At 40.9% G+C, this 21,075-nt stretch overlaps 1 protein-coding gene across 1 annotated transcript in view; it reads left to right on the top strand.

Moving 5' to 3' along the window:
* The first annotated feature begins 5,917 nt into the window (after positions 1 to 5,917).
* Positions 5,918 to 21,075, top strand: part of galnt14 (UDP-N-acetyl-alpha-D-galactosamine:polypeptide N-acetylgalactosaminyltransferase 14 (GalNAc-T14)) — a 167,650-nt gene continuing 152,492 nt past the window's right edge. The window contains exon 1 of the mRNA XM_072362493.1: positions 5,918 to 6,306. Coding sequence (XP_072218594.1) covers positions 6,139 to 6,306 — 168 coding nt within the window. The 5' untranslated portion in view covers positions 5,918 to 6,138. The remainder of the gene's footprint in view (positions 6,307 to 21,075) is intronic.

The raw sequence follows: 21,075 nt of genomic DNA, 5'->3' as shown, positions 1-21,075 counted from the left end.
CCAAGGGAACTAATGCATGGATACTTACCTCTTAAGCTTCTGGATATACAGTAATGAGGACTGTCATACAGCTGAATTTCCAGACTATTTATTGTGTTAAACTGACTCTAACAAAGTCATTAAAATATGCAGTTTTGATGTGATTGATTTGATGTCAGGAATGATTTAGAAACACATGTTTGAATTGATTTATTCTTTGCTTTTTTTAATCTTTATATAAACTAAGAAACTTTACTAAAGTTAGCAGTGTAGAATAGTTACAAAATGTCCACAGTTCCATGGCAACAAGCAGTCGAGCTTCTCATTGATGGTGGGGTCAAATGGGCAACTTAATTAGCTAAATTAAGGCTGGTAAAACGAAGCATAAGTTAACATTCAGAGATGAACTCCATTTACTGACAGCCCACTATTAAATGCATGCATCTTCCTGAGGTGGAAGTATTTTAAGAATTTAAAATACATGCTTTTAAATTCTCCTGTGGGAACTAATGCTGCCTGTTTGCATCACTTGTTTATACGTGATAATGTTAAGTTACAGGCCCATAGATTTCTCACAGCTTTTTTTAAACTTATGAAGCAGAATATAATTTATTCTACAGTGAGTTTGGTTATTTAATCAGACCAAAGTCAGTTCTGTAATACGTACTCAGACATATTAGGAATTGACATTTCGTGACTCTCGGTCTCCCGAACAACACAGTAGAAATAAAATAAAACAGTAAACACTGAATAAAAAAAGTCTTTAATATATAAGAAAATACTAGAAGTATAAGGATAAAATGGATAAGGATATTATGTGCAAAAAAGCAATACAAACTAAGTATAAAATATAAATACAAATAACAGAGCATGGATGCAGTAATGAGGTAGAATACTGTGCAATGTAGGGTAATTAGCAGTATGTAACAACAGCTTAGAAATGCTTTCTCTTGCTTGATAGTTCATTTAGTTTTTCACTGTTGCCTCAACAAGAAGAATCCCAGTTCTTTCTCAGTGGAGTTTGCATGTTCCTTCCAGCTTTGTCCCACAATCCAAAAACGTGCACATTGGGTTATTAGTGAGTCTAAACTGACCAGAGGTTGCAGAGCAGTTCCCTGAGGGGCGCAGATGTCCAGTGTACAGCTGCAGCGACAACAGAATTTTACAGATACATGTATTCTTTTCATACATCACTGTATGAAAAGAATAAATGAGGCGCTGATCAGGTGGACTGTTGAGCTGAATCATCAGTGCTGATGGACTCAAACGCTGAGAAAGGCAGAGACGATCAAAGCTACTCCGAAGGTTTGGAAACTTTGTTTGAACTGTTTTTAGCTAACAGCCTGTGAGCCACATCCAGCCCCAAAAATATGAAGGAATTCACACAACGTAGGTATGGAAAAGAAGTAACAAACTTATCTCACACGCCATGTTTATCTATGAGTGAGGTAGTTTTTTTTTTGTATTTTGTGAGAACAGCCTGAAGAGATGCACCTGCTGTTCACTTTAAGTTTGATTAGTTGTAGCTCTGGGGTGGGAATATTTGGCCTTTAAAGCTGCAATTTTGTTGCAACGTATCTCTTCAGGGTATGACTCTTTGAAAGCAGCCTGTTTTGTGTAATGACAACACATAAGATTCTTCTAAACCAGCAATATTTCATTCCATGTGAGGCAGACTGGTTTATGTTACTAAAGGCTGGCATGATGAATGCATACGAGTCCATTCCTTATTAAAGCTGCAGATTTTCATGTAAACTTGTCGTTTAAAGGGCTTTCAGAGTGAAATTTTTTCCAACCGGGCCCCAAACCAAGGTTAATATTTCTGCTTCCTACAAGTGCTTTACATCCATCATACTCCGCTTATCAGAGGTGGGTTGCTGAGGCAACAGGTCGAGGATGGAAAACCAGACATCCCTCTCCCCAGGTGAGTGTTGGAATAAAGATGAACCTGTCCATCGAAAGCACCGCAACGGACCGGAGCAGCGCCCTCATTACCGGGGACGAAGCCCCAATCCGTCGTCCATTTCTCGCTCCAACTTGCCATCACTTGTGAACAAGCTCCCGAGACACTAAAACTCCTCATCACTGGCCCAGATGGAACAGCGATGGCCTCGGGTTTGGAAGAGCTGACTTTCATCCCGGCCGCATCACACTCGGCTGCGAACTGCTCCAGAGGTCTGAAGGTCATGGCTAGATCAGAACCACATGTCTCTGATATTCAGAGTTGGGACCCAAGTGTTCTCCACCAGTTAGAAAACTTGATTAGCATATTTTAATATCCAGTTTCTTCATTAATATAATTATTATTTTAGAGATTGGGCCCTGCAGCACTTTTTTCTCTCGGTTACAGTCCGCTGAGCATATAGGTAGCCATGTGTTGGGTTCAGTTTCCTACCAAAAGACACGTGGAGGGGTTGGAGATCCAGACGCTGATCTTCTCCACAGCCAATCACAGCCGCCCCAGAAGGTGCGCCATTAGTGAGTAAAACTACGCTCAAAACACCCAGTGGTGCCACAGCAAACCATAAAATGATATTACAAATAAGCAGCCGAACCTCCACTGCAACATGTGCCTGTGACCTGAAGCCGATACTGGTTGTAAATTGGTATTAAACACAACGATTAAACAGCGTTCACTGTCACTATCTCCATCTTTTTGGAGCCACAAGCGAAGTCTGAACTGTAGTGATACTAAGAAAGGAAATGGAACAAAAGTGTGTATCTTTAAGGATTTAATGAGTATCTAAATGAAGTAATCATCGACCGAGACAACACATTTATCAAAAGGATCAAATTTCTAAATGTAGGTAAATGATTTGAGGGGTAAAATATACTGACTGGAGAGCCACGTGTTCCTGTGGTTCGACCTTAAAACATGGAAAAGAGAGGGAAGCTGGCTGCCTGTGCTTCATGAGCCACTCATCTGAATCAAATTGGACAAATCATCTAAATTAGAACTCATACTGATAGTTACCAGCCTTTGCAGCCTTGATTTGTTCAACGTTTCAATTTTAGTGACATTTCTTAAGAAAAAAAGAAAAAACAACTAATACCTGCAGGTATTATCTGGCTTTTTAGTGGAGAACATTTGGGAAGCATTCAGCTAAAAAACAAACAAACAAAACTTTAGAAACATGAAACAAAATTAGAATGAGCTAAATGAAATGAAAATAAAGTCATTTCAAAGGTAAAACCTATTCATGTTGTTCAGTAACTATTGATCTTCCATTTCTATGAGCCTGTTGAATGTCTTTGCCAAGTCCGTCAACTTTGCCAATCCGAATTTTCCCTTTTGAAATACCTTTTTTTTTTCCCTTTTCTGGCCCATATTTGATTCCAAACTAACCCGCATTCAGTCTCCCCACAAATGACCAAGAAGTAGTCGCAGCAATAATCGACTCCAGCTCCAATCGGCATCGATGGGAACTCGACATCGAGGGTTGTACTCTGAGGATGCCGCACTCTGAGCTGCAAGAGTGGACACAGCGCACATTTTCTTCATTGAAACAAGCGTTTGACGGCAGTGTTTCACCAGTTGGCTCTGAGACTAACAGCAAAAAAAAGGATTTTAACTGTCTGCAAGCCAGTTGGCAGCTCACTCTCAATCCCATGTGTACATACTTGCCTAATTATCCTAAAAATGCTAATTGGAAACTGTTGTCCGACACAGCCAGAGGGAAGCAGTGCAATGCCATCCATTAATGCTGTTGTAGTTATAGGCTCGAGCAGTTAATGGATGTAACTCCAGTTGTACAGAGTGTAAACACTTGGATTTAATGTGCCTGTTTTAGTGGGTGGTCCCGCATGGAAAAACACGGAAACACACTACTTTTGGTGTAAAAACAGGAGACTGACCTGATCTTTTATTTCCTGCAGCAGCGACTTGTAAATACATGAATAAAAATGTAATGTAAACATTTAAAGATGTCCTCTAAATCAATACTTGCACTGCCAGTTTTCAGTCATTGTAGAAAAATGATGAAGCTTGTGTTTGTGTGTGTGCATTTCATACAGTTGTAGTTAATTTAGTTTCCATTTATCAGGTCGGTGCTATGATATGTCGTGGGTTTTTTTTCGGTTTCAGACAGTTTTACCATGCACAGTACAGCAGGTTCACAGGTTTTTCCTGGGATTACAAACGGGGTAACACCACAAACTTGTACTCCACACAAACACTAGATGGTGCAACAAGATAGTAAAGAGGTGTTTTCTCTTTGGGTTCGCCTGTCATAACCGGGATCATTTTTATTTTGGTTCCACATGTTTTATTCATGGCATCTAGGATGAAACTATGTGCTAAGTGGGATCTCTGATCATTTATTAAAATAAAAATGTGGGTTTAGGGTTTTTTTTGTCAACTTGTCTATGAGTGTGACTGCATTAAGAAACGAAACGCTTCCTGTTCTCTCCACAGCTTATTCCTCATGTCTCACCTCCAATCCATTTTTCAGTTCCTCTTTTTGTTAATTCTCTCCTCCTCTGCTTGCTTCCACCTTTGTGTCACCATGTTTAGAAATCTGCTTCTGTTGATTCCTGTGAACAGCTGCTAATACTGTAGTGTCACAACCCTGCAAGATGCAGTCATAAGACCTCACTGGTGTTGATGGTCTGTGGTTCCTCCCTCTTTTCTTCTCACATCTTTTCTCCACCTCTGCCTTTCATCTGTCTTCTCCATTTTTCCGAGGCTCATTCCCACAACGCAGCAGCAGTCATGTGAGGTTTTGCTAATCAAAGTTAAGGCTCACTGTGACCTCACGTTCATCCCGTTCTTGCGTTATTTCAGCTCAGTAAGCCGTGATATTGATGTTAAACTGAATAAAAACCAGTGGCTACTGAGTAAAGTTACCTTTCTGTGTGTAACCTATTACATATAGTACTGAGTAAATCTCCTGAGCCTCCACTATTTTCTTTATATATAACCAGGAGAAAAGGAAATATGTGAAATGATTTATTAAGATCTGTGCAATCATAAGAATATAAGGAAAAAACAGAGTTTGAACAATTCTCATGGGCTTGGAATAGTTCTCCAGGCTTCTTGAAGGACATCCCAAAGCTCTTCTTTGGATGTTGTAGATACTTTTTTTTATTTTCCTCAAATGTTTTAAGGACACACTGCACACCATGCTGAGATATGCCAAGTTTTCAGCTAATAGCTCTTTGGGAATCACCTTGTTGCTGCAGAAATCCTGTTTTCTGTCTATCAAACTGTGTTTTCTTTGCTGTTTTTCATAGATGCAACTAAAGAAATTGGGTTCAAATTATGTGTCGTTGTGAAGAGGCTGCTGGTAATTATGTGCCTAAAGATACTATTTAGAATTGGTTCTCCACTGGTTTATAAGTTCTGTGACATTTTCATGCTTGAACTAATAATAGACCAGTGTTAAGTGGCTTAACAGGTAAAAAAAGAAACACTTTTTGAACGTCAAGTGCAATAACTTGACTGGAATAAACTCTTGATTGGACGTTCATTGTATTACTGTCGTATTTATTGCTTATGCTGATATAGATTTATTTCCAATCAAATATTCATGGCTTTACAGCTGATGAAAGTTTTTAGTTGCTTCAGCACAGAATTTTGGATAATCTTCTGATGTTTTTCTTGAATTCTTCATGGTGATGGCTTCCCCATAAGATTCGGAGTCAAGTGATTTGACTCATTTGAAGGTACAAAATCCATCGGAACAAATGAGCTGTAAAACGAGATCAGGTAAATGAACAATTATGAACCGACACATTTGAAAAATAAGAGACAGTGGGTTGAAAAGCTGCTGTTTTTGCCCAGTTTAAGTGTTCGGCAGTAGTTTTTCGGTTGGAGTTGGAGTAGTTGTGGATGTCGGCAGGTGGAGCTCCACACTCTCCCATTCAAACCTTCAGGAGGGTCCAGGACTACCTCAGCGAAACACTGGCACACGCTCACATACTGGCGCACGCACTTCGTGCTCACGCGCACACGGCTGTCAGGCGTGTCTCAGAAGCGCTCGAGCCTCTGAGAGTTGAGAGCGCGAGGGAGAGCACGCGCTCCGCTGTCGGTGTCTTACAGTCAGCGGGACCGGACGGACTTGTGTTAGTCAGGTTGTTGTGTTTGCTTTCTCGCGTCCATAAAATGGGATTCTGACAGCACCAGGGCTGCGGGCGCCGCCGGGTCCTCCTGACCGGAAAATGAAGCGTCTCTGTCGGAGGCTGGCGGTGGCCGTGGCGGTCCTGGTGTGGCTGGGAGCGCTGGTTTACCTGCTGGTGTTGAGCCGCAGGAAGTTACCGGAGCTCGGTACCGGAGCAGGAGGTGGAGGTGGAGGAGCAGCGGGAGGCGGAGAGCCAGCGAACAACCAGGTGAAGTGACAGCACCACATCTGCTGTGTGAGATAGACTTTAAATAATAAGAGAGTCTGAAAGGGAACCTCTAAAATATCCCCGTGCACTCCCACTGTGTCCGTGGAGTTCACAGGAGTCTCACACAGTTGTTCGCTTACTCCCCAATTAACGCTTGGAATATTACTTGTATGGCATATTCGTGTAGTTATCTCCTGAATAATTAATTCGTTTGATTAAATGCAAGTAAATTGGCATATTTGATTTAATAAAGTTCAGTAACGGGAAAGTTAATGGTTTGCGTTTATTTGTTGCCCAGGTGCAACTCAAATTGAGTTGAAATGATTGCAGACTGTCTGTTCTGTTAGATTATGGTGAATTATTTGGTGGAAATGTGTATTTGCTAAAGTAATCGATCACATTGAATTTAAGCACCGTCTTTCACCAGACATCACAATAAGTGCCATATTTCTGCTACATGTGTTACTTTTAGACAACTCAAATAAATACTGAGGCTATTTACTGTGTGCTAACATAAAGGCTTAATTTAGTTCCGTTTTATCTTCAGTACCATTGAGCAGGAAAGAAAAAAGTCTTGATCCTCTCCTTCCTTTCTTTTTATTTTAATCCAGACTTTCTCATAATCTTTTAAAGTAGTCTTCAGCAGTAGTTATTCAGGCTTTCTGAAGGTATCTCAAAGTTTTGCTAAGTTTTGACATTCGCTGCTTTTTCATTAATATTTCTGTCCAGTCCCTGTACCTGACCATTTTCAGAGAAGTCTTATTAAACCACTTAACTCTGACCTGAATCGTTCAAGTATAAAAGAGGCACAACAACTCAATAGATGAAACTGTGTTGTGTCTAAACATAACAGACACCTCAAATAAGCTATTTTAAATTGCATCTTTACTTTGTTACTAGCAGCCTGTCACACAGACACATAATTTGTTCCCATTTCTTTAGTTGCATCTATGAAAAACAGCAAAGATAACACAGTTTGACAGACAGAAAATAGGATTTCTGCAGCAACAAGGTGATTCCCAAAGAGCTATTAGCTGAAAACTTGGCATATCTCAGCATGGTGTGCAGTGTGTCCTTAAAACATTTGAGGAAACTGGACAAGTGGAGGACAAAAGAAGAAGTGTCAGGCCTAAAAAACTATCTACAGCAGATGAACAGGATCTGAAAGTGATGTCCTTAAGAAAGAGGAAAAAATCCAGCTGTGACCTGACAGGACCTGAGAGATGCATCTGGACCTTCAGCTGATCCATCTACTGTTGGCCCAAGCCTCATCAGAAATGGTCTCCATGGAAGGGTGGCTGTCAAGAAGCCATTCTTAAGGAAGGGAAACAGGGAGAAAAGGCTGAGCTATGCCAAATGACACAAGAAGTGGACTGAAAATCAGTGGCAACAGGTCTTATGGAGGGATGAATCCTCCCCAGAGCCCGGACCTCAACATTATTGAAGCAGTGTGGGATCATCTGACAGAGAACGGAACAAAAGGCAGCCCACATCCAAAGAAGAGCTTTGGGATGTCCTTCAAGAAGCCTGGAGAACTATTCCTGAAGACTCCTTAAAGAAATGACAGAAAGCTTGTCTCAGAGGGTTCAGGCTGTGTTGGAGGATAAAGGAGCTCAGACCAGATATTCACTTTAGAACAGACTGTTCTCCTCTTATAATCTGTATCTTTCCTGATGTTCGTGAATGTTTTCCTGGAGACGTGTACAGAAATGAGGAGTTGCTCAGGACTTTTAATCCTACAATATTCCGGTTTGAAGCAACATTCGAGTGTAATGCAATATTCAGTTCTTACTTTACCTCAATAACATACTCCAAAGTCCAACATGGGGGCTCTTCTCATTGCTAAAGTTCATTATCAGATTGTGATGGTTCCTTTGAAGACACCTGGGTGCGTTTTTCAGTTGGTTTCATGTCTGTGCACCGCAGGAAGTCTGTTATGAAGAAAACACCCGCAGTGTATTCACTGCGGCTGGTGGGATAAATGTATTGATCCTGCCTCTCTTTATTGTGTTATGCTGACAAACCCGCTCACACATTTGCACAGCGTCGATATTCTGGGCCTACTTTTTAAAGAAATTTCTGAGAGAATATTGAGAGAAGAGTGAAAATAAGGTGAATACAACAGGAAAATTAATTTTGATTCCAGATATTAATACACTGGGATTGTTTGGTCCTGGCATAATGAAGCTGGATCTGATTTTTTGGTAATTGAAGACTTCTATCTTAGTGTTGCTGTGGAAATGAAGCTCAGACAGAAGTCAGTTGTGGGTTATGTTGCTGCTAATTTGAAAGATGAAAATATTTGTACTCGGATCAGGAATGCTTTATTTATGAGGTGCTGTGCTCTATATTCAGTTCACTGTACTTTCCAGGCATGGATTTAATGAGCAATTCCAGGGAACTAAGATGGAGGAGAGCATTTTAACGACGTATGTACTTTTCTGTGGAAGATGCACTGCTTGCAGAGACTCTGCAGTCTGTGTCTCAGTAAAAAGTGTTTTAGTAGACGCAACAGAAATACACCAAGGCTGCAGAGAGCTGCGTGTAATCTGTGACTCTTATCAGCTCCGTGCGTTTCCTGTAGTCTCCTGAAACCCTCATTTATATCTATTTATGTTCAGTAATGACCAGCTAACTGTGACCTCTGACCTCCCCCAGGTCCTCGTTAATGGCAGCAGGGGAAGTGAGCAGCATAAGAACTGACACTGCGGTTCTTCTCACTTGATATGAGTATTGGTTACATGACCGAGCTGTAAGTGCAGACCAGACATCGAGCGGAAGCTTTCAGAGGGGCCTGAGTACACAGCGTAGATGTGTTTTCTGTAACTGCACCTGCAGGGTGTGTTTATATCTGTGTATTTGTGCGAATATGTGTGTGACGTATTGCACTGCAGTGCTTTTGGAGCTAAAGCAAGAGATGTTTCACAAGAATCTCTGTTTTGATATCTCATATATGAAATGAATGAAGCGATGATTTATTAATTTCCTTTTGGGATTAATCCTTTAACAAAAAGACATGTAATTACATTTAATATCCTGAGCTAAAGCTCCACTATTGTCCTGCTTTACACTGTCAACTGTACCACGGAGGCCCAATGGCAGCGAGTTGTTCATTTGTAGTTGACAGTCCTATTCTTTTAGCAGAATATCCCACAATGGCAACATCGAAAGAAGTATAGATTTACATCATATCAGCCCATTCTTACTGGAAATGTTTGAATTGAAGCATCTGTCCACACGATTAATGCGTAGTAGTTACACAATTCAGGCTTAAAAAACATTTTGGTGGGAAATAGTTTTCAACGGTTCATCAGACAAAGTTGGTGAACGGTCTCAGATTGAGGCCTGATAGGATTTGTGTGTGGAGCAGCAGGGCAGACGGGTTTGGAGTCAGATTATGTGCAGAGCCTCTGTCACATGTGAAGAGGACCAGATCTGAATTGTTAGCATTTAGCATCTTTTGTGAGAAGCAGCAAATCCAGTGGCTGAGCACAAGGTCGTAGTAAATAATGGTTAAAGATGCGGTGGAGAACGTTTGTGTCTCCTTACAGACATTCAGAATAATTAACCAAAAGACCGACTGATGGCAAAACTTAAAACTTTAACTCTTGATTTGTTTCTGGAGACACACATTTGGATTTTGTGAGCTACTGGACATGAAAATAACACCATAGAAGAATACAGTCAAAAGATATTTCTTTACAAAGTGTCACAACGTGATTATCACAATTAAACGCGTACTTGAGATAGTTTCTCCTGCTTTGAAGAAGATTTCTTGTGCCTTTGAGGGTTGGAAACCACTTTGGCTATTGCGATCGAACTGGGAAAGATTAAAAGGACGAGAGTCACCTCTGGGTCTGGTCTGAGCTTACAGTCAAACTCATGTGACCCATCCAGACATTCTCACGGTCTCTCTACCACGTTCTCTTGTTTCTCTTCAGGGTCGGTCTCCGGCTTGGACAACTTCTTCCTCTGCTGAACCACTGGAAACAAATTCATCCTGGTTTATTAGCTTCCAGGCAGTCAGTGGAAACCAGTCTGATTCACAGATTCTCAAAAGATCCCTTAAGCTTTGCGCCTCTGGTGAATAGAAACCTGACTACAGTCATAATGTTGTGCATCAAACTATCCTGGGTTACTGGGACATCCTTTAGCTCCCCCCTCCGAGATGCAAGCTCAGTTCCTTTTTCATCTCGGACATCTTATGTGCTTCCTTGTTTTTCTGCCATATGCGTTTTAGAAAACTGTTTATATTTCAAATAATTAAAGTAGTTTAGTTGAAGAGATAGAGACAGCTTCAACCACTTTAATCTATGAAGAGTAGAAGAGGAGGAAAACCAGGGTCCTGTGTGGGCTTGTTTTGGAACTGGATGCATCATTTTCAAGTCAAGACACATGCTTTCATGCCAGATACTTAATCCCTGCTGTAAACCTGTTGGATTTGCTAGCAGGTACACACCGCCTTGTATGAACATTACCATGAGCAGTCTGCCTGAAATGAGACGGTTTACTGTCCAAATGCAAGTTGAACAGGACGACCATGGAAGCCATAACGTCTTACTAACAGAAAAGGCCAGAACCAAAAGTATCTGCTGAACTCAGTTTAACAAAGCGTCGTCAGTCTGATAGCTCTGAGCATTTGATGATACGCACTGAAAACTCTCCTCTGGGTCAACAAAGGCAGGTAAATGCAGCCCAGAACTTGCGACTGTAAAGCTTTTGTTCAGAGAAAAAAATAAAGAAATGACTTGGATTGAAATGGAACCTCCGATTAAGCTTTTTAAAACGTACTTAAACACATACTTTAAGCATAAAAGTACAACTTTAAAGGACAATTTCACCATTTGTTTTAATGCAGATCTATAAACGCTGTTCACCAAGATTTGTTCTCACTGCCGACAACAGGCCCCGGTTTAGGAATAACTCTGAACCTGCTCCGTCTGCAGTGTGTTTTCATTTAATCTGTTTGTATTTCCTGAAGCTTCTTGTCTCAGACATTGCATTCAAGCCTCTCTATGATTTGTTTAGTTATATCATGACTGTCACAATCTGATGGAAACACTAATACTTTCTGGTTGAAATAGACGTTAGAAAGAAGTACAACAATGTCAAATAATGTTAACAAAATTCCCATCAAATTTCTGAAAACAAAAGCAATGAGATGAGTTGCTTTTGTCTGTGCCATTAATATTTATCGTGATTGAACTGGACCTGCGTAATAACAGCAACACTAAAGGTAACCTCCTCTATTTTTATTACCTGCTACGTCAGTTTTTAAGTTCCAAAAGTAGAAAATAAAGCACTTCTTTGATGCACTTTTATATTTTCAGAGGAGGAAAAATGAGAAAAAGATTAAGGAGTTTTAATATTGAGCATATATGGAGACATACAGTCTATCCAGAAGCATAAAATACATTATTTTAAGGCCCTGCACTCTGGTACAGTATTTATGTTCAAACGTTTTTCCAGTTGAATGTTCATACGGCCCAAAAATAACAAATTTTTTTTAAAGAAAGGGCTAAAATCACAAGTCTAATCTTTGAGGCTTGAAATAATTTGATGTCTCTTTGTAGTTTTTCCTCAGTGTTTTAACACCAAATGTCCGAACAGAGGTTCTGTTCTGCTGTAAGGTTTAGTTTCACAGTAAAGAACCGTGCAAACGCCCTGTTTTCTGTGTAGGCGGCGTCTTCTTATACCCGACACTGAGTGGTTTGGAGGTTCGTGTGCACCTGACTCGGTGTGCTGAGGCAGCTTGTTTGAATTAATAGGCAAAAATTAGAAAACCGATTTGTTTTGTTGACACTTTGATCACTTTAAAATTGAATTAATGACCAATAGATTTCCTTCTCATCCTTGAAATAGAAATAATTTAGTGTATTTTGGTTACTTTACATACAAGGTTCAACAGTATTGCAGCTTGGCTGGAATGTGAAGCAGTCAGGCTTCTGGCTTTACGTTCAGCCCTGGAAACGTCACACTGATATTTCCTGATTTATGTGAATTTCACTTCTGAAGCAGGAGCTTCTGGGTTTTTGGAACTATGACAAGAAAATCAAACATGAAGCAAGGCTCAGGGAGTTAAATACAGGAAAACCTTTTACATGTGGGAAAATAAATCGTATTTGCATCTTGGCTAAAAAAGTGGAGACTGTGATTTATTCCATGTTTGCATGTAATTAAATATTGTTTACCTGGGCTCTTGTCCACGTTATTGGTCTGATTTCATGGTAATTTGTGGTTGTGCTAGAAAACTCACTCATGTGCAGAGGTGTGTAAATGCAAAGAGGGTCAGAAACCTCCTGAGGCTAAACCAACATCAGGTTTATCCTCTGAAACATTCAGTAAGCGCCTGTTTTGTGGTCGTTAGAAAATAGTCAGCCTCGGCTTTGAATGTCTGTGGTGTATTGATGTGTGAATGTAATGCAGGACTGAGGGTGTCTGTTGGTTCTGTCAGCAGAGCTCAGTTTGTGCTATCCAAATGTTAATGCAGTCCTCACGGTTTTAACCAGCTCTCATGTTTACCTAGCACGACTCCTTCATGTACAAGGAGGGTTACTCCTGTTGTATTTGCCTACACACACACACACACACACACCTACACACCCAGAAATGCTTATGCAGTATGCATGATCACATCCTCATCTGCATGTGTACACAAGACAAATGGCGTGTCCTGCACAGAAGCAGGATGGCACACATACAGTTTTTGGAAAGCCTTTGAAGTGGTCTCAGGCAGGTTGGCAGGGGGTCTTCATTGAGATTTTACCTTCTGAAGTCCAAACATGAGAGGAAACGGTGTTTTTGTCGGTTGTATACTGAGGGATACTCTGCCTTTCTGTGGCCCATTTTATGGGAGATACTCTCTATAAATGATGAGATAATTACCTGAAACCATCCACACAGATTGTTAGCTCTGTTGCCTTATGTGACAGCTGACACTGCTGCTGCCTGCTGCCCATATATCCTGACACCAAACTGACTGGTGTGTTGTGCTCTGCTGTTGGTTTGGTTTATCTGGGCTCTGTTTAACTAAGACACTCTGGCACTTCTGGGTGAGACACAACCTTTGTCAAAGTTAGCTGTCAGATGAGCAACAAATAGGACCTCAGTCGGTCGACTGGTGTTTCTGTAAAACTCCAAATACGTTCAGTAACTCAACACATTCAGACATCTTTCAGTTCCTCCTGAGTCGCTTTTATTGCGTAATTATTTACAAACACCCTAATAAGCTTTAATTATGTAACATTTGATTTGAGGGAAGTAAAGAAGCATAAATAAATGATTGCAGATCTACCTTCAGAAGTATTTCATGTTGCAGTGAGCACACGTGCGAACAATCAACACCAACAACACTCGAAACAAACCTAAAGGTCTCTGTTTAGATTCAGTTCAGCTTTTGGCCCCTAAAATGATCTATTTATCATATTCAAACAGATTTCTGTTGCATCATTTCAGTTGTACTTGATCTTATGTGTATTCTCTCTTATAAGTTTGGTTTGCAGATGCAGGGTTTTTAGCTGTTCACACTTCTCTTTATGCAGTGGACCTCAGTCTTGGTATGTGTCAGACTCCTAAACAAATGTGGATAAATGTGTCCTGGTGAGTGCAGCTGGTAATGCATTCAAAGCTTTATTTTAGAGTTGTCCACTTGTGATCAGATCACCGGGACGCATGTCAATACCAAATGTGAACAGGGCCTCAGATCTCTTTAAATGTGCTCATTGTTTGCAAGATGAACATAAACCAGGTTCGTATTGGAGTCTGATGTGAATTAACCACATACTATAACTATAACTAGATATTTTACATTAATTCATGACACGCAGGAGGGCCACATGTCGGTCATTTTGCATTTTTACATCATATTTTATATGAAATATCTTAAATTATATTGCATGAAAAATTGTTATTCAAATAAAATGCATAAACTCTCCAAACTCTTTCTTACTGTAGGTCACAAAAAGTCCAATTCTGTTTGGAATCATCACACAAAAAGGTCATGGAAAATAATCAATATTGGCTGTTGTACAACATACAATCTCAATAAAGAGAAGATTCAGAAGCAAAATTCTTTTCTTTTCTAGCTTAGCAATAGTTAAGCTCAGTTCTGAGCAAATCAAATGAAGAAAATCTTATTAAATTCAAATAAAAACAGGCCAAAAACCCTTTGAAAATGTCACATATGGTCTGTGCTCTTTAATACAGATGAAGTCATTTTGCTTTACAGTAGAATTCTGCTAAATATTCACCCCTAAACTTCCCTGACTCCCAGTTTTTTACAGTAACAACAATCTTTTTCTTAACTGCAAACAGAATGTTTTCCCTCTCTGACTCGCGTCTCAGTTTCTCTCTTTCGTTTTGTAAGGAAACAAGATCGATGCTCCAATCACGGCGCTCGCCTTGTTTGTCACAATGCCCAGTCCCTCCACAATGACACAATGCACGTTCACGGTGTCCTACACTACACTAAATTACACGCATACACAAACTGGATGCACACACGCAGCTGAAATTATTCATTTCGCCATATGAAATGCGGTTATTGTTCCTTTCTCCTTCCCTCTCCCTATCAGGAGGTATTCACATGGACAAGAGAAGAGGGAAATGAGTTTTCAGAGCAGCTGTAACCAGCTCCCAGAGAGGGAATAATGGTAATAATGTTTTATATGAAGCTCTCAGTGCAGTGGGGCCCACAGGTTGGCAAACTAAACTGGCCTGTAGCACCAGGAGCATCATTTGTGTAACGCTCTCATCATGGGGGAAACAAACCTGACTGTCGTTCAACTGTTAAAGCTGCTGTTAAATCGCAGGAGTCACCTGACCGTTTGGCTCTTCGTGCAACCAGAGAACACTGATTTAGTGTCTGCCAGATTTTATCATTCTTTTTCTATCAATCCTATTACGATCTTCTTATGTTTAACTCTGACATTTTATATGGGGTTAAATCGTTATCATTTTAAAGGGGCGACATTTCCCCCGGTTTTTAATGTCCGCATGAGCGAGGCGACGCGTGAGGTGTAACATTAATGGCTTTATTACTGTTAAAGCGATGGCGTTCAGTCAAGTCATTCAGACAGTGGTTATTACTGATCCTCCTGGCTTCATTCAGACACACTAAACAGTGAAGGAGACACAATATTTGAGCATGAAGTGAGGCATAACACCAAAGTCTTTAGATATTCAGTTTTCTTATAACGTAGCATATCAGCTGCACTGCGTATACATGGAGGATAAGATACTGTGTTTCTGCAAGATTTATCTGCTTATCATCAATATAATCTGATATTCAGCTTGTTGGACTTGCTCTGAAAACGACATCAGTTATTTACATTTAATTTTTATTTATTTACATTTACAAACAGATTTTTTGGCCCATCTGAGCACTGAAAAATTTGCGAGTTGATAATTGTTTAACAGGCTAAAAGCCTTTTTCTTCACACAAAGGCTTATTTTTGATAGAAAACTGTTTAATGAAAGGCTGAAATGTTTAAATATTATGAACAGTCAGTGTAATAAACAGCTGACTGACGCCTTACTGCATAATGAGCTGAAGTCTTTTACAGCATGTTCAAACTGTCCTGGTTTAGTTTAGTCTAAAACTTTTCATTCATTTCCTGTTTTGGTTGTTTTTTTTAACCGTCGCGCTCTGTTTCCTGTTCTGGCGCTGCTGCACACACCTGTCTGACATCACTCATTACTCACCTTGAGTACGTATACTCACCTGATTTTGGTCTGTAATGAAGCAACTAACTTTCCAGCCGACCAACGTTGTATTTTTCTCAAAAATATCACTTTTGAGATGTTTTCCGCAGTGTTCCCTGCAGTTTATTTGTTTGTTGAACAGATGCTCCTCAAAGAAACAGTTGAACGGTAGCACAGAAGTACAGGGAAATTTGAGAGTCAGGGGTCAAAGACTACCGCACAGTAGGTGCACTTAATGTTGGAAGAGAAGTCTGCGTTGAGGGAATTACAGATAAGTTAGTGAAAGGCAGTGATTTCTTGTTTTGCCCCTGTGGTTTCTGCTAAATGAACAGTTGCTCTGATAATACACACAGACAGCCAATTTGCAATCACTATGTCCTTCCTGCATGAACAAGAATGTTTCTGAGAAAAGCACAAGAAAGAGGGTGTTGCTTTTTTTTCTTCTCCTTCCTCTATTATAAATGACACAGAAAAAAACTGCAAGAATCAGCATAAATGGGATTTTTCGAAGTTGAGGATGCGGCACAATCAAGCATCTTTGACAGCAAAATGATCCAAGTATGCTGTGTGTGTTCATCTCGTATACATACAGATAAACACAGGCAGGAAAGATGGAGAGGAGGTGATAATTCTAGTGTTAGTTATAGTGTCGAACAGGCTTCGCGGGACAACGTCAGTAAATCAACTCGTGCTGGACTTCCACTCGTGGTGATTTTATTTATGTATATATGTCACATAAGTGTCCATTTGTGTGAGTGTGTGTCTCAACCTGAGCCACACATACATTGGTTATGTATGTATTTGTGTATGCCCACTAGAAGTGTACTTTAATTGAAAACGGGAGGAATCACTTTGATGCTGCTTAACACATGAATTTGTTCTGTCTCTGTTTTTAAAAAGTCTTTTTCAAAGCTCTCGGTTTTCATCCCTACCCTCACCTACGGTCATGAACTCTGGATCACGACCGAAAGAATCGAGTACAAGCGGCTGAAAGGAGTTTTCTTTGCAGGGTGGTTCATGATAGGGTGACGAGCTCAGACCATCCGGCAGAGACTCAAAGTAGAGCCGCTGCTCCTCCGCATTGAGAGGAGCCAGTTGAGGTGGTTCGAGCATCTGATCAGGATGCCTCCTGGTCCTGGTCACCTTCCTTTGGAGGTGTACCGGGTACGACAACTGGCACAAGGCCCGAGGTCGGCCCAGGACTCGCTGGATAGATTATGTCTCTTGATTGGCCTGGGAACGGCTCTGGGTCACCCAGGATGAGCTGGGAACGTCTCTGGGTCACCCAGGATGAGCTGGGAACGTCTCGGGGTCACCTAGGATGAGCTGGGAACGTCTCGGGGTCATCCAGGATGAGCTGGGAGCGGATCGGGGTCATCCAGGATGAGCTGGGAATGTCTCGGGGTCACCTAGGATGAGCTGGGAGCGGGTCGGGGTCATCCAGGATGAGTTGGGGGAAGTAGCAGGTGACGGGGATATCTGGGCCTCTCTACTCTCCATTTTGCCACCCAATGTGGATTAAGCGGTTAAGAAAATGGATGGATGGATGGATGGATGGATGGATGGATGGATGGATGGATGGATGGATGGATGGATGGATGGATGGATGGATGGATGGATGGATGGATGGATGGATGGATGGATGGATGGATGGATGGATGGATGGATGGATGGATGGATGGATGGATGGATCTTCGTGTGGTTTTGGGAGTAAGTGAAAGCTGGTTATGACAGCTGAAGATGTTTATAACAGGGCTTAACAGAGCATTTGTGCATGATAAAGACTGCAGATAGAGAGATTTTACAATTAGATACAAATCAAAAAGGAAAACAAATGAACTACTTGAAACAATCTATATAACCGTGGTCAGGCTGTAAATGTCTCCATTAAACTTTATGACTGCCCTTTTTTTTTTAAATGTGCAGATTTTTGGAGATCTCTTGTTTTAAACCTGATTTCCACCAGTAACCAGGTTATTTTGTAAATGTCAAAATGGTCTGAGAGAAGAAATTATAGTGCCTGTGTGGGAGCTAAAGGCAAAGGGTTTGGGAATAGCACGGTAATTGTCTTCTGACATTTGTGGGTGTGCATACGTGTACCTGTGTGCTGGTGCGAAAATTATAATTCTCACCTTGATACTTGTAGAATTGAACTATCAATCTAGTTTATAGGGAGTGGAGGGTAAAATGAGCATGAAAAGTAGAGAATAAAGACAACAGGGAATGATTTAAAGAAAGAGAAGGAGTGAACAGAGGAAAAGTAGTCAGAATAAGTATAAAAAGATGGCAGATGGACAGTGTTGTGAAAACCTGAGAAGTGCAGTTTTTCCATCTTTATCCTTAAAATATTCAGAAATCAAGAGATTGGCAAAAAAAAGACACAAAGAGCCAACACCCACAAGCATACGAGCACACACACACACACACACACACACACACACACAACGAGAAGAACAAGAGTGAGTTGACAGGGAGCAAATGAACTACTTTAAAGCAGACCGAGTACAAGCTGTTTTCGCTGTCACCAGTCATTTGTGCTCCATGTGTCATTTCTCCATTCAGTGCCAGTCACAGCCAGCTTCTCCCATCGCTGCTTCTGTTTTAACACAAGCTGGTAACAATACTCCCACTGCACTGTCAGGCAAGCTAAAACATGAGGGCAAAACGAGGGAAGAAACTTCTAAAACACCGTTCTCCAACTTAAATCTCCTTTCAGATATATTCTGTGAAAATTATGCTGCAGTATCCCGGGTGAGATAACAGTGCAGACACCGGATCCGCCTGCCTGAGCCAAAATACACACAACTGCACTGAATATCATCTGATATCTGATCTGGAAATACAAATGACAGAAACGTGTATTGACTGTATTGATTTTTTTCCAGTTCTAAAAATATTGGATCCTCAGATCTTTGAAACTGCAAAGTCACTAAAGCACAGTTAAAGGCAGGTTGTTTGCTTCAGGTACGATTTATAAATCAGTAAGTAACATGGATGTTCTTTGGTTCTTTGGAAAACATAGACAAAATGTCTGACGGTCTGATGCCAAAGTGCAAAAACTGAGACTAGAGGAACTTTTAGAGCCATTTTCCAGGTTGTATTTGTTTCTTTAAGCTAAAATGTGTTTGTTTTGAGTCTCTTTTGGCTTTGCTTGTCTATCAGATCTCGTTCTTGATTCTCCACGCTGAGAGCGAGACATTTGTTATTTCACACTGCAGCACAAGTGTAGACACTGGGATTAGATGCTGGCGATCCAGATCAGCTGTGGAACATGCAACACATCTGTCTGTTTTTACAGACTGTAATTTTTTCATTCTCATGCGTTACTGATGTTTGAACACTTAAAAACACTTTCAACACTCTTTTTACACTGATTAGATGTCAGTTCCAAGCCAAGTCTCTCGTCTTTGTTTTGTTTTTGTCTCCTACTCCGCCTCAGGTTCTAATTTCTTTTGTGCATTTTGTTTCAAAACTGTCAGCTGTGGTGCCCAGACTTAAAAAACTGGGTTTTATGTCCACTGCGTGTAATGATGTTGTTGTAGCCGTCATCCTCACCAGTGCACTCCTAAGCTGTCAGTGTTGTCATACTCGTTGATGCTGGGGCTCAGAGAAGATACATCCTTTCCATTAGCTCTTAATCTTCTTGCCTTGGTTGTGAATAAAGCAACGTTACTGGAAGGATTTAAGGGCGAGCTTCTCTTTCCCACCTCCTTCTCCTACTCACTTCCCCACAACATTAAATTTTTTTTATTTGTTCTCTATAGCAAAGACGCATAAACACACACACACATATATATATTGATGTTTTCCTTGATTGACCCTGCTCCTTGGGGCCAAAAAAGGTGATTAAATTGAGAGCTCTACACACACCACTAACAAACACATTCATACAGCTGGTGTCAATACAAAGCTCAGGCCGTTCTGTTATTAGTTTTTATTACTTCTCGTGTTTGTCGTTCGATAACCATACCCCGTGTTTGCTTTGTCATTTATGTGTCAACATCATATTTCATTTCATTGTATTCAAAAACACCAGACGGATTATTTCTGTGAGGTAGGCTTAATGAGAAAACTAAAGGTGAACAAGAAAGCCAGAAGATGTGTGTGAGGAAGGAGGTGACTGAAGAATGGAAGGAAAGGACATCTCTTAAGTTTGTTTTTATTCATGCTTTATGCTGATGTTGAATTATTGCTCTGCTGGCAGACTGCTTGCTCTGCAGGGCTTGTAAACCAGCTCCCACCACAATACACACACACAGTCCTGGGCACACTCACCAGTGTGGGAGATCTTGTGGAAGAAGTTGAGGAATTTGAACCGCTGTGATTGGATAAACAGTATCCCAGACTGCTATCCACTGGGATGTATGTATGGATTCGAGAGACGGGGAGAGCAGTAACATCTGTGGCAACAACAGCACCTGAATTGTAAATGTAGATGCTGTTATCTTGCAGAACAGGAGGGAGACATCCTGGTTTTCCAGGAGTGGGTTATAGTTTTTTTTACATTGAAAAATGTAACCTGGCTAAAAATCATGGAAATTCTGCACTTTGATAACACTGATTCATTAGCAGTGGTCCCAGCAATGGAGAGTGGTGGATAATTCAGTCTGTGTTGGGTTTCTCTTTAGTTTCATCCAATATGCAGACACTGGAATTTGAAGCCAGGCTACCCGGTGGTGTGGTGGTTGGTGCCGTCACCTCACAGCAGGAGGGTTCCTGGTTCGAATCGCAGCTGGTTCTTTCTGTGTGGAGTTTGCATGTTCTCTCCGGGTACTCCGGCTTCCTCCCACTGCCCAAAAACATGCATGTTAGGTTGATTGGTGACTCTAAATTGACCCGAGGAGTGAGTGTTAGTGTGGAAAGTTGTTTGTCTTTATGTGACCCTGCGATGGACCTCTCGCCCAATTACAGCTGGAATAGACTCCAGCTCCGACTCCTCCGAGTTGGATTAGTGGTATAGTTGGTATAGAAAATGGATGGATGGATGTTTGAAGTAGTGATTGAGCAGCAATAAGGGTTCTTATGGGCTTGCGGTGTCCATCCTAGTGTCATATTAAACAAATGACA

This window comes from Leuresthes tenuis, unplaced genomic scaffold, assembly GCF_036924035.1.
Source record: "Leuresthes tenuis unplaced genomic scaffold, fLeuTen1.0.hap1 SCAF_13, whole genome shotgun sequence".
Taxonomy (NCBI): Eukaryota; Metazoa; Chordata; class Actinopteri; order Atheriniformes; family Atherinopsidae; genus Leuresthes; species Leuresthes tenuis.
The sequence above is the reverse complement of the archived record's forward strand: the minus strand, read 5'-3'. Positions and strand labels throughout refer to the sequence as shown.